This window comes from Pinus tabuliformis, chromosome X (assembly GCF_031772625.1).
Source record: "Pinus tabuliformis cultivar Carrire ecotype Pingquan chromosome X, CPIR1, whole genome shotgun sequence".
In the NCBI taxonomy this organism is placed as follows: domain Eukaryota; kingdom Viridiplantae; phylum Streptophyta; class Pinopsida; order Pinales; family Pinaceae; genus Pinus; species Pinus tabuliformis.
The window spans coordinates 1,019,381,625-1,019,397,759 of NC_142308.1; the positions used below are offsets into that span (position 1 = coordinate 1,019,381,625).

Below are 16,135 nucleotides of genomic sequence, written 5' to 3' on the forward strand. Positions count from 1 at the left end.
TTCCCATCTCCCTGCTATACCTCCATGCTAAGAAATCAATGCATGAGCCCCATGTCCTTCATCTCAATATTCTTGCAAGGTCCTCCTTGCAAGACTTGATCAGTTGATCATCACCTGTCATTATGATATCATCAACATAAAGTACAATGATCAACAGTTTACCTTCCACCACTATGTGGTACAAGTTCGCATCCGCTTCATTCTTCGTGAAGCCCAAACCGGTGAAGTAGATATCTATCCTGGTGTACCAAACACAGGGTGCTTGCTTCAGCCCATGCAATGCTCTCTTGAGCCGGCACACATGCGACTTATGGTCAAAGGTCTCAAAACCTTCATGTTGCTCTATGTACACCTCTTCTTCAATCATGCCATTAAGGAAGGTTGTCTTCACATCCATATGATGTATCTTCCAACCCATCTGTGTTGATAGTGCCAGTATAGATCTGATCAATGAGTACCTTTCAACATGAGCAAAGGTCTCATCATAATCAATCCCCTCTACTTGTGAAAAGTCACGGGCCAAAAATCTAGCCTTATGCTTCTCCACACTACCATTTGCATCTTGATTTACCTTGTAAAGCCAACGGAGCTCACCACTGACTTGCCTTCCGGTCTTGGGACCACATCCCAAACACTGTTACGAAGTATGGAGTCATACTCGTCCACCATGGCATCAACCCAAACCGACTGTTGCACTGCTTCCTTAAAGGACGATGGCTCTGTCACAACACATTCGCCCATAAGAGCCATGTATACAGTGTACCTTTTAGGTGACTTCCTCTACCCGCGTTGAGAAGTGGGTGATCCCACATTCTCCCGTGCATCATCCAACAATCTGTCATCCTCTCTGGTGCGCTTTCTTCCCTCTCTGGAAGACTCTGCCTAAGTGGATGTCTCCACTCTTGGATCCTCTGCATGTGGCTGCTCCACATCAATCTTAGGCTTCTCAACCTTAGGAGCTAAAAGCTCCTCATCCGCATGTAGCTCAAGCTACCTCTCAAGGGAAACTCACATGGCCTTCTCCTCATCGAATCTGACATCCCTCCTGCTGGTTGGCAGGTACACCCAATAGTTGTGAGGTGTATTAGTGTACCCCACAAATATCCCCAACTCTACTATCGGTCCAACATTTTTCCGTGCATCTTTGGTCACATGGAAATATACCGATGACCCAAAAATCTTGAAGTGACCAACATTTGGCCTCTTACCGAAATAAGCCTCCTCTAGTGTCTTCATCTCAAGTATCTGATGTGGGCTACGATGTTGAACATAAACGTTGTGTTTCATGCCTCAGCCCACAACTGTAGTGATAAGCCCTAATCATGCAACATCTCCCTCGCTGCCCCTACTATGCTTTTGTTCTTCCTCTCAGCCACCCCATTCTGCTAAGGTTTATGGGGTGCCGTCAACTCCCGTTTAATCCCTTCTGTTGCACACAAGTTCTTAAACTCGTTTGAGACATACTCACCACCGTTATCACTCCATAGAGATTGAACATTCTTGCCCAACTCTTTCTCCACCAATGATTTAAACTCACAAAACTTTTTGAAAGTTTGATCATTTGTATGTATGAAAATTATCCAACATTTACGAGAATAGTCATCAAAAAATATAACATAATATCTATGTTTGGTCATGGACGTTGTCGAGAATGGTCCACACATATTTGAATGGACTCTCTCTAGAATAGACTCTGCTCGATTGTCTCTGTCGTGAAAGGAATACTTGGTGTATTTTCTCAAAGTATGCCCCTTGCACGTATCAACTTGCTCAAGCATACCTTTGGGAAGATCGGTAGAGATCTGCTGCAATATCTTCAAAGCCCCATGATGCAAGTGGCCCAATCGCCTATGCCACAACTCGCCCATGTCTTGGCTCTGTACCCTTTTTGCTTTTGTTCTCAAAGCAACACACTCCTCTACCTCCACCTTATAGAGATTCTTCACCCAAATCCCTATCTTCTTTACTTGACCCATGGCGATGTGTCCAAGGAATGCCTTTCCTTTCGAGAAGATCACATCATATCCTCTATCCTCGAGCATGGAAACATATACCAAGTTCTTCTTCAGTCCGTGCACATACATAACATTATTCAAGGTGAGTGGATCCCCATGCTCCCTCTGAAAGTAATCGTGCCCAATCTAGTAACACTATACTTCTCGTCATCACCCATCCTGATATAGATCTGGAGATCCTTCTCCTCCAGATCACTAAATAACTCTTTGTCGCCAGTCATGTGGAATGAAGCTCCACTGTCTAAGTACCATACACTTCCCATCATTGATGACACCATGCATGCAATGAGGGAAAATTCAAATTCAAATTGAGAGGTCAAAGCCTCACCCGCTGCTCCTCCTAAGGACTTCTTCTTGGACTTCTTGAGTGGACAATTTGTAGCAAAATGGCCCAGCTCATGACAACGAAAGCAATTAACTTTCATCATGTCTTTCTTCTTACCTCCATGATAAGAATCTGATGTGGAATGGGAATCTTTCCCTTACCCCTTCTTTGCCTTAATCGCTAAGGCACAATTCTCTTCACCATCAGTCTTTGATGAAGAGCCATTCTTGGTGTTCCTCTTGATCTCCTCCTGCATCAAATCTGACCACATTCATTCCCAATCTTGTAAACTTCTCTCGACCATTGACAGGGTCCTGATAACTATGCCAACTCTTTAGCAATCCTAGAAGGGCAAGACTCACCATATCATTCTCGGCAACCATGATTCTAACACTTCCAAGTTCATCACAACATTGAGTGAACTTGGTCAGGTATTTTGGAATAGTCTCGCCTTTCTCCATTTTGATTTTTCAAAGTTTGTCCTTCAGTTCCACTTTCCTTTGGTCACTACTATTCTTATACAAGTCTATCAATGCTTTCCACATAGCATACAAAGTTTCCTTGCCATGGAAACTCGAGACAATGTGGTCTCGAACTCCCTCAAAGATTATCTGCCTCGCCTTCGCCACACACTTCTTTCATTCGACCAAATTTTGTGCATCCAAGGTTGTTATCTTAGTAATTTCTTGATCAACAAATTCCTTCAATCCATTATCCTCTAGCACAATCTCCATTCTATCCCTCCAAGCTATAAAAAGTTGCCTTCCAAGGCATACTCGAGCCAAAAACCGTAGAACGCCATCTGTCGATCCTGAAGTATGTATTGCAAATTCGAATTTCACCTGTAACCCAAAACTAAAAACTTCAAAATCTCCTCCAGTGTACTATTCTCAGCTTCGATACCATGTAGAAAATCCTGTAAATTCATAATTTCATGCAATTTAATAAAGCACAGGACAAGAATGTACATTAGAAATATGAGTGAAGATACAAAGCTTGTTCTCACTAGAAAAATTCGCCACAAGTATGCTCAACTCTGGATTTAAGAGATCTGTGGTTTGTATCTTTTGAATCAGTTACCGGAGAATCCACAGTATGAACATTTTTATTGCAGAACAGATATAATAGCAAGGCGTTTTTCAACTAAGCTTCTCTCTAATTCGGTCAGAAATTAAAAGGGTTAGGGCTTCTCTGGATAATCTTGGACGCTTAGCTCTATCAACGCACCTTAAACTAGCTAACAACTTCAACAAAAATCTCTGGTCTATTATTGATGCCGGACTGCTCTGAAAGCTGATAATGAGGGACAGATTGCTTAAGCAAGGCAGCGCAAGAAATTGTCCAATATATTAAGCAGATCTCATTATAAAGTCGAAACACTGAACCCCGCCATTGAATCTGGCTCAATATCGGTTAGCGCAAGTGATAACATTCTGAGTCATATCTCATTACCAGACAAGGGTTTCTCGGCAAAATTAACTCCAATAATCTTTCAGGAGTCCGATAGCGCTGATAATTCGCATAAAGCAGTCATGAACAACATAATTAACAGTTTTTACAGTGATATTACACACGATGTCGTTTTAAGCAGCTGGATTAACAGCGTTAAGGATAACGCAGGTATCAATACCGGGCTGGACAGGGCGCAGAACCACGTTCTAAGGAGTGGCAGCGTGAATCATGATATGAAGTCCAAAGTGAATGCGTTTCACACTCATGGCAATGGTAACTGTTTAAACAATATTAATTTGCATAACGTATTATGCAGCATGGATAATACGCACAGCAATGATAATACGCATAGCATAGGCATTAACAACACAATGGTCAGCGTTTGCAATGGTAATTCGCACAATGCAGATGATATTTCACAAAATGAGGGTTTGAGTGTTAAGAATAACGGTATTAGTAATTCATCCAAAGGGAATAACAACATTAAGAATAACGACATTGGTAATTCCCACAGCGCAGATGATATTTCACAAAATGAGGTTTTAAGTGTTAAGAATAACGGCATTAGTAATTCATCCAGAGGGAATGCGTTTAACACTCTCGGCATTGGTAATTCTCACAGCGCAGATGACAACGATCAAGGTTTAGATAATACAAGGGTCGATTCTAGCAAAAACCGTGATAATACGCATAGCGCAGGCTCCTCTGAGAACAATCAAGTCAGCGGTTTCAATGATGGTACGCAGAATCATGGTTTAGACAGCAGAAAGGGTAACTTTAAAGATGGCACTGGAGACAATAGCAATCAAGGTGTAGACAAAAGTTTCCAGAATGAAAAAAGTCAGTCTTCAGCAAACACTTGTGAGACAAAATTAAAAAGAAAAGTTGTCAATCTGTCTTCCCAGGAGTTAGATCCTGAAGTCATTAATGTCCTCAGCAAAGGTATGGGGTTTGCGGTTGCTCCTAAAAACCTTCCTATTGAGAAGATGATATGTAGCATAGAGGAGGGGATTAATAACCTTCCTTTGGAAGATAAAGAAACATTAAGACAAGAATTTTCTCTCATTATGAGGAAAGCCAAAACTCCCAAAAGCAACTTAAGTAAAGAAGAGCAAAGAGCCTTCAAATCCTTGCGGAACAATGACAAGATTGTGGTTCTTAAGGCGGATAAAGGAGGAGGAGCAGTCATCTTGGATAAAGAAGACTATGTATGTAAAATGAATGAACACCTAAAATGTGGCAGTTATAAGAAGCTGAGCAGTAATCCCATCCCCAAAATTATGAAAGATGTAAAAAAGATCATCTCAGATTCCAACCTTGACGATAAATTAAAGAAGAAATTAATCCCTTCTTGTGAAACTATCCCAAGAATTTATGGATTACCCAAGATCCATAAAGAAGGGGTTCCTCTTAGACCAATAGTTAATACTATTGGTTCCCCAACCTATGAACTTGCTAAGTATGTTGCTAAAATTCTTAAGCCCCTTGTCGGAAATACTGATTCCTTCATCAAAGACTCCCACGACTTTGTGAATCTTATTAAAAATGAGAAGATAGAGCGTGATGACATTCTTGTTAGCTTTGACGTAGTATCCTTATTCACCAAGATTCCTCTTGATGAAGCCATTCAAGTTATAAAAGATGTTACTGATCCAGGGACTGCAAAATTGGTTGAAATCTGCTTGAGGTCAACTGTGTTCACCTTCCAAGGAATATTTTATGAGCAGACATCTGGTGTGGCAATGGGATCACCCCTTTCGCCAATCGTGGCCAACCTATACATGGAATACTTTGAAAAGAAATCCCTTGAATCATACCCTTTAAAACCAGCCTGGTGGAAGCGATTTGTCGATGATACCAATATAAAATGGACTCATGGTAAAACAGAACTTGACAAGTTTTTCATTCACCTAAATTCTATCTCTCCTGAAAAAAAATTTACTATGGAACTTGAAGAAAACATGAGCATCCCATTTATAGATGTTCTCATCATCAGAAAAGAGGATGGCTCTTTAGGGCATAAGGTGTTCAGGAAGTCAACCCACACAGAAAGTTACCTCCATGCTGATTCCCACCATCACCTGGCCCAGAAGTTTGGTGTTCTAAACACTCTTGCTATCAAAGCCCTTCGAATTTCTGACTCTGAGCATCTGAATGAAGAAAAGAAGTGCCATTTAGTTTCAACCTTTAAGAGTATAGGCTACAAAGAACAAGAGATTAAAAGAGCCATTGAGAAAGCTCAGAGAAGGTTGTTATCTCATGAACCTAAGGCTCAAGACCAACCTCAGTGTGGTAAGGTTTTTCTACCTTATATCCATGGAGTTACAGACAAAATCGCTAAAATCCTAAGGAAGAAAAACATAATCACGCATTTCTCAGCACCTGGAACTATTAGGCAAGGTATGAGGTCTGTAAAAGATGATATTGACAAACATCAGCTTAAAGGAGTCTATAAAATAGATTGTTCATGTGGAAAAAGCTACATTGGTGAAACAGGTCGCTCCCTACAGACGAGGCTCAAGGAACATGGCGCTGATATTAGGAATGAAAGATCTCGTACTTCAGCCTTGGCAGAGCACTCCTCAAAAACTAAGCACCATATCTGCTTGGAAAGCGCCTCAATTGTCGCAAGGGAAGAGCAGCATCATAGACGAAAGATCAGAGAAGCACTTGAAATTATCAAACATCCTCATAATCTGAACAGAGACAATGGTATGGAGATTAGCGGGAGCTGGCTTCCCTTGATCAGGGAAATCAAGATCGCCAACACGTCCCAGGTATAGCATATCTTCTACCTTTATCATTAACTATTAAAATTTTTTATTCTTAACTTAAAAATAAATAATAATTATAATAATAAATAAACAAATAAATATATAATAAATAAATAAATCATAATAAATAAATAAATCTTAATAAAAGGTACTATTTTATTTATTGATATTAATTATTAATGATGTCGTAATATTGATTAATATTAATTATCAAGTATTAATATTAACTACTGTTTAGTAATTATTAAGTGATTAATTAAGTATTTTTTTTTTTTTTTTTGAAATGGTCGGTTGCTATATATTATATTCTGAGAAAAAAAACAAGGATTTCGAATCCTCTGGTACATAGATTGCGCAGACTGAGAGGGAGCAAGGGGTTTACAAAATGTGGCTGCCCCCTTGGTCCTTAGATTGCTTTTTTTCCTACTGTTAAAGACAACGCTAGTATAGATTCTAATAAAGGAGAATAACAGAAAAATACATTTGAAATTCATTCAGTCAATCATGATGTGTTGGATGTGTCTTGCTGTTGATTCCTCTAGCTTATCATCTTTGGCTTCTTGATTGTCGCTGGAGGAGCTGGTGGCGATGGCGTTCTTTTCCAGCCAGAATTTCAGAGTGGAAAGTGATTCTTCGACATGGCCGCAGCAGTTTGTGAGCTGCCTGAATTGCTCTTGGAGGGAGGTCACCCTATGCATGAAAAGCTGGATTTCTGCTTTATACTTTTCAGTGTTAATGCGGTCCTGTTCAAAAAGTCTCCTGCTGTGCTCGTCAAGACGCCTATCGTGCTCTTCTAGTCTTGCATCCAGTAGACCATGCTTTTCCTCTAACAATGACTGCTGAGTCCTTATTTCTTCTAGCTCAGCTTGTAGATCAGCACAGTGTAAACAATCCTCACTGCGCGCCATTGATGGGAGAAAGATACGATAGTGGAGATAGTTGAAAAAAGAGGTCCAGTGGGCGGGAGAGTTTAGAGCGTTATATTATGCTCTGACTTGGAGACAAGATTTGGAGACGCTGTCAGAGGAGACAGTGCTTCCCGCTTCTAGAGCAACAGGAACAGATGGGAGATTGGGCGGAGGATAATTGCACGAGCCGAAAAGAACCAGAGGTCTATAGGAAGAGAGGCAATTGGGGCAGAGGGGGATATCAGAGGTGAGGGCGGAGAAAAGGAGAGAGGAGGGAGCTGGGGAGAGCTCGCTGAAGAGGCGGGAGGTGTGGAGACAGAATAAGAGGGGAGATGCTGTAAACGGCGGGCAGAGACGGTGAGAGGAGGGCGCAGAATGAGAGGATGGAGGAGCAGCTAAACGAGCCGCCCTGCAAAAACGGGCTTGGGCTTTCCTGAGTAACACCCTGCAGAGACTAGCTTGGGCATTCCTGAAAAACACCGCAACAGAAGTTAAAATGAATTTAAACAAAATAGAATGAGGCGATACCAGAGTATTGTTTCTCCTGAGATTCTGAGTAAAAGCGCCTGCTTCAAACCGATGTTGCTGCTCTGTCGCTTGATCTTGATTGACAAATCTTTGCTTGTTGTTGCCCACATTTATAGGTTGGATCCAACAATGGATAGAATGCCTAGCTGGAGTCGGACTCTCGGAAATGGTGAGATATTTTCCCAAATCTTTCATGCAATCTCCATTTGCTGTATTTTCAATCCTTATGCCGGCGCTGTATTGATTTATTTTTCCTTGATGACAGGTGATTCTCTCTATCGAGGCTCGGATTTGACTGTTTATGCATATTATGCTCTCTGCAATTTGTCCTGCTACTGTGGAGACCATGCCCTTCGCACACTTGATGATCATGCGAATCTGGGCGGTGCCAGGATTTTCCTGAGTCATGGCAGGGGTTGAAAAGTTTCTCTATTGTTGTGCCTTAGCGCACCTTCCTGCTTTCCCACTGCATTATTCGCGTGCTTGTCTGCTTCCATATTTAGCGTGCGAAGAATGTGATAGAGTTTGATGTTTTCAAAATGTTTAAGGAGGAGTTTGATTCGCTCAATGTGTTGCTGGAGATTGCTGTTAGGAGATCGCTGATTGTAATTCATGAGGCGAATAAGAATTGAAGAGTCTCCAAAAACTAGTGCCTTTCTGATACCCATATTTTTTAATTGTAACAGACCTTGATAAAGGGCTAAAGCCTCTGCATTGTTGTTTGTTTTTCTTCCCAAGCTCCATTCATAACTGCAGATTTCATCCCCTGACTCGTTTAATATTACTCCTCCCGCTCCTGCTGGTCCTGGGTTGGACTTTGATGCACCATCGAAGTATAGAGTTGGACAATTACTGCTCTGAATCCACATCTTATAATCCTGAATTGGGAGTCTAATTTCCCACTCCTTGATTTGTTCATGCTGCTGTCTGTCAGTTCTCTGAGTATCCTGCTGATGGCCTGGTCGGTCTAGTATGTGCCTGATAACTGATCTCTCTTCCACTGAGTAATCTGCTGCTTTGATTTTTCCTGTATACTTTGCTGCAATTGACTCTTGCGCCAAGATGTGAGCTTTATTGCATGTCATTCGAACATTACTCTCTTTGTTTTGGAAGATCTTTTTATTTCTTGTGAGCCAAATTTTCCATAGAAGGTTATGAGGTATGATAGCCCAAATTCTTTTGACAATCTTGCTCCTCTTGTCTTTCCATGGGCAGTTCCTTCTCCATTCATGAATTGTCTCTGAAATGTTCTGTTGGGATTGCCATTTTATATTGCCCAGGTTGGACAAATTGATCCAGCATCTCTTCGCGAAGGGGCAGTCAAGGAACAAATGTTGAATTGTTTCCTCTGCTGAGCAGCAGTTGGGGCATCTTGAAGGACCGTTGATCCCTCTCTTTCTTAAGTTTTCAGATGTGAGGACTTTGCCTTTTAGCAGCAGCCATGTGAAAAATTTAACTTTGGGAATGGCCTCGGATTTCCAGATTGTTCTCCATTGGTTCCAAATGGGAATCTGATAGGTGCTATTACAGATATATTGATAGCCAGACTTGATGGTGTAGCTTGAACCCGTGGGATCCCATCGAAATCCGTCTGCTGCTCCTTTTTTTATGGGTGCTCTATTCTGAAGATTTTTTTGGAGGGCTTTGAAGTTTGCTTCTAGATTTGAAGGGGTGGCTGGAAATTCCCAATTAATCCAGGCTCCTGTATCTACATCCCATTTTGATATTTGATCAAGCCTCTGAATGCCTTTACTATTGAGATGGAGAATGAAAGGGATGGCTTCTTCTATTGTATTTAGAGGTTGAAGACCCATTATCTTGTCAGTAGCATAGTTGATACTGTCCCCTCCTCCAGGGATCTTTGAGGTGTTTTGATTGAGGATGGGGATTGCTTTCTTGCAGAGATGCCAAATTTTGGTGGAATCTCTGTTGGGAATGTCTATTTCAAGAAGTCTTTGCCTTTTGCCGTTAAGGTATTTGCTTTCTATGACCTGTTTCCACCAGGCTTTTGGCTCATTAATTAACCTCCAAGCCATTTTGATCCCAAATGCCAAATTTAGGATTTTAGGGGCTCTAATTCTCAGACCACCTCTGTCCTGAGATTGAATTACACTTTTCCAACTGACCAAATTGAATCTATTTTTTTCTTTTTTCCCTCCTTGCCATAAGAAATTTCGGAGGGCGGTTTCCAACTTATGATGAAATGTAGCAGGAGCTTGATAAAGAGTAAATCGATATAGAGGTAAGGAGGATATACCTGATTTGAGCAGAATTATTCTGCCTGCTGGATTGAGCCATTGAGTTCCCCATTGCTGGATCTTCCTCTTGACTTTGTCTATTATTTCATTCCAAGTAGCAGCTTTTAAAGGTCCCAGGGTGACCGGCATCCCAAGGTAGGTGAAGTGATCCCAGTTTGCTTTGTAGGCAACTCCAAAAATGTTTGCTATGCTGTGAGCAGTTTGGTTGGAGATATTCCAGCCATAGATGCAACTTTTTTGAAAGTTGACCTCTCCCCCTGAGTACTCCATAAATTGATCGAGGAGAATCTTGAAGCGCCTTGCAATGGTAGTGGAAGCTCCTCCAATTAGCAGAGTGTCATCAGCAAATTGGGAGTGGTTGATGTTCTTGACTCCGTTCCTGAATTTGATGCCAGAGATGAGGCCAACTCTTCTGTTATGATCTAGAGCACTGCTGAATGATTCAGCCATAAGAATAAAGAGATAAGGGGAAAGAGGGCAGCCTTGCCTTAACCCTCGGGAGGATTGGAAAGCATCACAAGGGCGCCCATTTATGAGAGGCGAAATCCAAGGACCTGAAATACAAGCGGCAATGGTGCTAATGAAGGCAGAATTGAATCCCATTTTCCTCAAGACAGCGAACAAGAAGGAGTGTCTTACTCGGTCAAAAGCATTGGCTAAATCGAGCTTGAGAACAAAACCTTTCTCTTGTCTTGAAGTGCTGGAATGAATGGCTTCTTGGACCAAGGTGATTGTGTCATGAATTTGCCTATTAGATATGAAGCCCCCTTGATTTTCAGATATAAGGGAAGGAAGGAGGGGTTGGAGTCTAGAAGCTATGATTTTCGTGAAAATCTTATAAGAGGAGTTACACAATGAGATTGGTCGAAACTTGGAGAAGGAAGTGGGACGATTTTCCTTGGGAATGAGGGCGAGGAATGTTGAATTTGTGAAGACCCCATTTTCCCTTTTCTTTGAATTCCCCTCAACATCTTTGCAAGGTCTTTTTTAATCAAATGCCAATGATCCCTGTAAAAATTGATTGGGAACCCATCTGGACCTGGAGACTTGTCCGGTTGCAGGGTCCAGATAGCTTTTCTGATTTCCTCCTCCGTTATTTCTCGGTTTAGGCTGTCATTCACCTCTGGAGAGATGCCTTTCGGTAGATGCTGTAAAAGCGCAGAATAGTCAGTTTCTTCTTGATTTTCCGTGAGGAGGCTTTTGTAGTGAAGGGAGGCAGCTATTTTGATGGATTCTTGGTCGTTATGTTGGCTGCCTTGACTGTCCATAATAGTATTTACATTGTTTCTTATCTTTCTGACAGTGGCTTGCTTGTGGAAGTAAGCCGTGTTTTTGTCGCCTTCTTTCAGCCATAGCTGTCTTGATTTAATTCTCCACTTGATTTCTTCCGCTCTCTTGATGTGCATTAGCTGCCCTTGAGTTTCCCATTCTTTGCTTTTCAGCTGGTGGGTGAACCCTTGATCTTCTATTTGTTTTTGGATTTCCTCCAAGTCCTGCTGTATTTTTTTTCTAATTTTTTCTGGCTCTTGATAGCTGACTTTTGCCCAGTCTTTGAGGGCTTTTCTTGTGTTTCTGATTTTTGTTTCCCATATATGGCTTGGAGAGCCTTCTACATGATGTCTCCAGGTTGCTTCTATGATAGCTTCAGCCTCAGCATTGTCTCTCCACAAAGGGTTATACCTGAACGGAATTGGTCCCAACTGAGAATGGGAGTCCAACGTTAAGAGGATGGGAAAGTGGTCTGAAGCTGTGGCACTGAGAATTTTTGTGTGACCAGCAGCAAAGGAGGAAAGGAGAGAGACGTTAACCAGAATTCTGTCCAATCGTTCCATGATATTGCCTGGCCCCAACCTTCTATTATTCCAGGTGTATTTTCGATTTTTTGGGATAATATCCATCAATTCATGTTCGGACATTATCACTTCCATCTGACTTCTGAAGGGGTCGGAGGTGAAGTTGCCCCCTCTTTTCTCATTCGCGTGGAGGACTAAGTTGAAGTCTCGAGCTAGTATGACATTTGTGTTCTGCTCGTTATCTATATCTTCTTTTAGATCCTTCCAGCACTGTTCCTTTTCTCGATAGTGATTGGGGATATAGACGTTGTAAATGATGAGGTCACGGCTCTCTTCTTTGTTACTAAGATTAGTCCTTAACCAGTTTTGATTAAGGACGGATGACTTGCAGTCCCAGTGTTGATTATTCCACATGGTTGTGATTCCTCCAGAAGCTCCTCTGGAGTTGCTACTGGCCCCTGAGAAGTTTTTTTGGGCATCTACAATTTTCTGCATTTCGCTTTGACTTTGTTTGGTTTCTTGTATCAGAACAATTTCAGGTCTTTCTATTTGGAGAAGATCTCGTAAGGCAGCTGATTTGGAGGGGTGCCCCATACCCCTACTGTTCCAAGATAAGAGCTTCGTCATGAGGCATTCGAGCGGAGAGGTGCTCGCCTCTCATGGTCTTTTCCTGCTGTTTCTTTTTCTTGGGATCCTGTAATGAAGGAGTCCATAGGGGTTTGGATCCCAAGGGCAATACCCTTTTGCGTGCTTTCTTCCCGATGCTGTTTGGCTGACTTTCTTCCTGGTCCAAGCTTCTTGTGGAGGTCACTGGAGGCGCCAATGTCTTTTGAAGAACTTCTGGTAGTTCTGGGAGGGGGAGGGTCAGAGGAAGGTTGAGAGAGGATCGAGGTAATCAAGGGAGGATCGGACAGTTCCAGAGAGGGCTGGTCAGGTTGAGGATCATCAGAGGATAAAATAAGGAAAGGGTTGGAAGATGAGGGGAAGGAGGGTTCTTGGGAAGGTCCTGGAGGATTGAGAGGGGGAGAGTTGGGGCGGAGGGAGGAAGAGCCCGGATGTTCAGAGGATGGTTCTTGTTTGGACGGGGGTGCTGCTTTCTTTTTTTTCACAGTTTCCCATTGTCCTCCTTGGTCTTCAGATTCCAAATTGGTTACTTTAGTGCATCTATTAGCGAAATGACCGTATTCATGACATACCTTGCATTTAAAGGGTATTTGCTCGTAGTCCAGCTGCTGTATGTAGCTCCAATCATCCACCTTCAGCTTGATGGCTTCTGGCAGTCCTTTTCCGAGGTCCACTTCTACGCAGATCCTTGCACAGGCTTGCATGTTATCTTTGGGCTCGCTTCTATCAATGTATTTACCTACTGCGTTCCTGATTGCTTTGACCGATTCATCTCCCCAACAATGCAGGGGCAGATGGGGAAGACGGACCCATACCGGAACCGCATTAGGGATGTCTAGCTCAGGGTCGAAATCAGGGGTCCACTTGTTCAGATATAGCCCTCGAGAGTCCATAAAATAGGGCCCATTCCTGAATATCAGATCCTTGTCTGCCTTGGTTTCAAAATGAAAGGTATAGTAGCCTTTGCCACAGAAGCGAATCGAGATCTTTCCTTGTATTTTATCGGACCAATTCCTTTCCACCCATCGCTGGACTGTCTTTGGTGAAGGCCATAAGCCTGTAAACTGTCCTATGAGCCCTTTTTCTGCTAGTGATAGAGCTGCCATTGAAGTTGCTGGTTTCGGTCGGGCAGGGGGCAGAGACTTTACCAGGTCAGAAAAGGCTTTCTCCGCATCCCCAAGGGAAGGATCTGGTTGGGCCATGGCTGAAGCCAGGGCCTGGAAAGCAGGCCTCGCGGCCCAGGCCGAGGCGGCGGCGCTGCAGCTGCACGCAGTAGGTCTTCAGTCGGCTCGCTCCGCTCCCGCGATCTCCAGCGCTCCTATCAATTCGCAATTTTCCAAGTGATTAATTAAGTATTATTAATATTTATTAACGCTATTAATATCCATTAACATTAATAATATTGATTTATTAACATTATTAACATTTATTAATATTAATTAATTTATATAGCAATTAATTAATATATTATTTATTATTAATATTAATTAATGTTAATTAATTATTAAGTGATTACTAATTTAATATTATTTATATTAACATTATTAATTTTGATTTATTAACATTAGCTTAATATATTAATTGATATAACAATTAATTAATATATTAATTATTATTAATGTTAATTACTGTTAATTCATTATTAAATGATTATTAATTAAATATTATTAATATTTATTAACATTATTAATTAAGTATTATTAATATTTTTACCCTATTAATATCTATTAACATTGTTAGTATTGATTTATTAACATTATTAACATTTATTAATATTAAAAATTTAATATATTAATTAATTTATAGCAATTAATTAATATATTAATTATTATTAATATTAATATAATTTTTAAATCAAATAACTTTAAATATTAATACAATATACTTATTTCTCTATTCTTTAAATACTAATATATATAAAAATAAATAAACATTTCTTAAAAAAAATAAAAAAATAAATAAAAAAAAATAAAATAAAAATTATTATATTAACATATATTAATATTTAATTATTATTACCATTAAGGTTATGAATTTTAAATTAATATATTAACTCACCAGTAAAAATTAATACATAAAACTCAACAATAAAATAAAAATAATTTATTAAAAATAAATAAATGAATGAATAATTAATAAATTAATTAATTAAAAATAAATATTCAGCCGACATTCTCCTGATCCTAAAATTTATTATCCTCATTATTATTTATTTCCTTCTAAGCAGCTCTTCTTTTATTATCATCATTCTTAAGTCCTGATGATGGATCCCAGTTGGGATTTGAAACGTTGGCATAAAAATGTTCATATTGTGGATTCTCCGGTAACTGAGTCAAAAAATATGCTCAACTCTCTCAGCTCACAAACTAGCTCAAGCTAAATCCTTAGCCTATTCAGCAACTCTCCAAACTCCTAATCCCTTATGTAATCCCTAAGATGAATAACCTGTATTTAAATGGAATTCATGCTTCCAAAACTGCGCAATCCAAACATAGGATCAATCTCTTATGCATGCATGATATTTACACTCTAGTAAATAATACCACTGATAGTACACTGTCCCTGCACTCTAGTATCAACTGGATCATTCTTAGAATCGACATGCATGAGTTTCTCATGAGGGAATCTTCAGTTAACTGGAGTAGCACTAGTGGATGCATTAGTGCACCAATTGACTGTTAGTCCTCTATTAGTTCCAAAAACAATTTAGAACTAATTTAAGTGAACTTAACTCAGTAAACTAAGTGATCTAATTTCCAAATCAATTTAAACTCATATTGGACCCATAAATTTTAGGGAGAACATATACATGACTATAAAAAGACTTCCAACTTGAAATTCCTAAGCTAATTAAGTTAATTAAACTTAATTAGCTATTTACAAGTTACTATGAGAATTGAATTCGATTTTAATTCAAGGACAAATTAAACTGGATTTTCTTGTTTCCATTTCTCAACATACGTTGCGTGGCGACATGTCTCCAATAGATGACGGCACAGTGGTAACACTTGTATCACATACACTTGTTTGTTGAATCACACTCATAGTGATAAGTTCAACTTAAAACAAATAACTATGCAATAATATTTGTAAATCACGTTCAAAGGGTCAGGATGAATGATAGAGCATGAAAAACTATAAATGATAACCAAAAATAACTTGCATGCAAGGAAAAGTACACATGAAAACTAGGAGGGTGCACTCTCAAAGCACGAAGGGACATGCACGGTCATCCGGGGTTTCATAGTGCGCTAATGCGCCCAAGAAAGAGGCAAAAACCAGTCAGGACACACTGCAGCACCATGAAGGATCAAAGGAATGAGAAAAGATGGCTTCAGGTCTTCCCTATGCGCCTATGCACCCATGTGTCGAGACAAGGAGGGTGCAATGTCGTACTCCAAACAGATGAAGGATGAAGAAAATGGAGATTCAAGTCTTCAAAGTGTGTCTATACGCTC

General features: G+C 40.4%; 1 protein-coding gene across 1 annotated transcript; it reads right to left on the reverse strand.

Moving 5' to 3' along the window:
* Positions 1-7,869: 7,869 nt before the first annotated feature.
* Positions 7,870-12,548, reverse strand: LOC149143202 (uncharacterized). Its single transcript, XM_089451723.1, has 3 exons — positions 11,300-12,548; positions 8,454-10,814; positions 7,870-7,943 (listed from the first exon to the last, which is right to left on the reverse strand). Exons 1-3 carry the CDS (start codon positions 12,546-12,548, stop codon positions 7,870-7,872), a joined length of 3,684 nt encoding a protein of 1,227 aa, XP_089307849.1.
* Between the last annotated feature and the right edge of the window lie 3,587 nt (positions 12,549-16,135).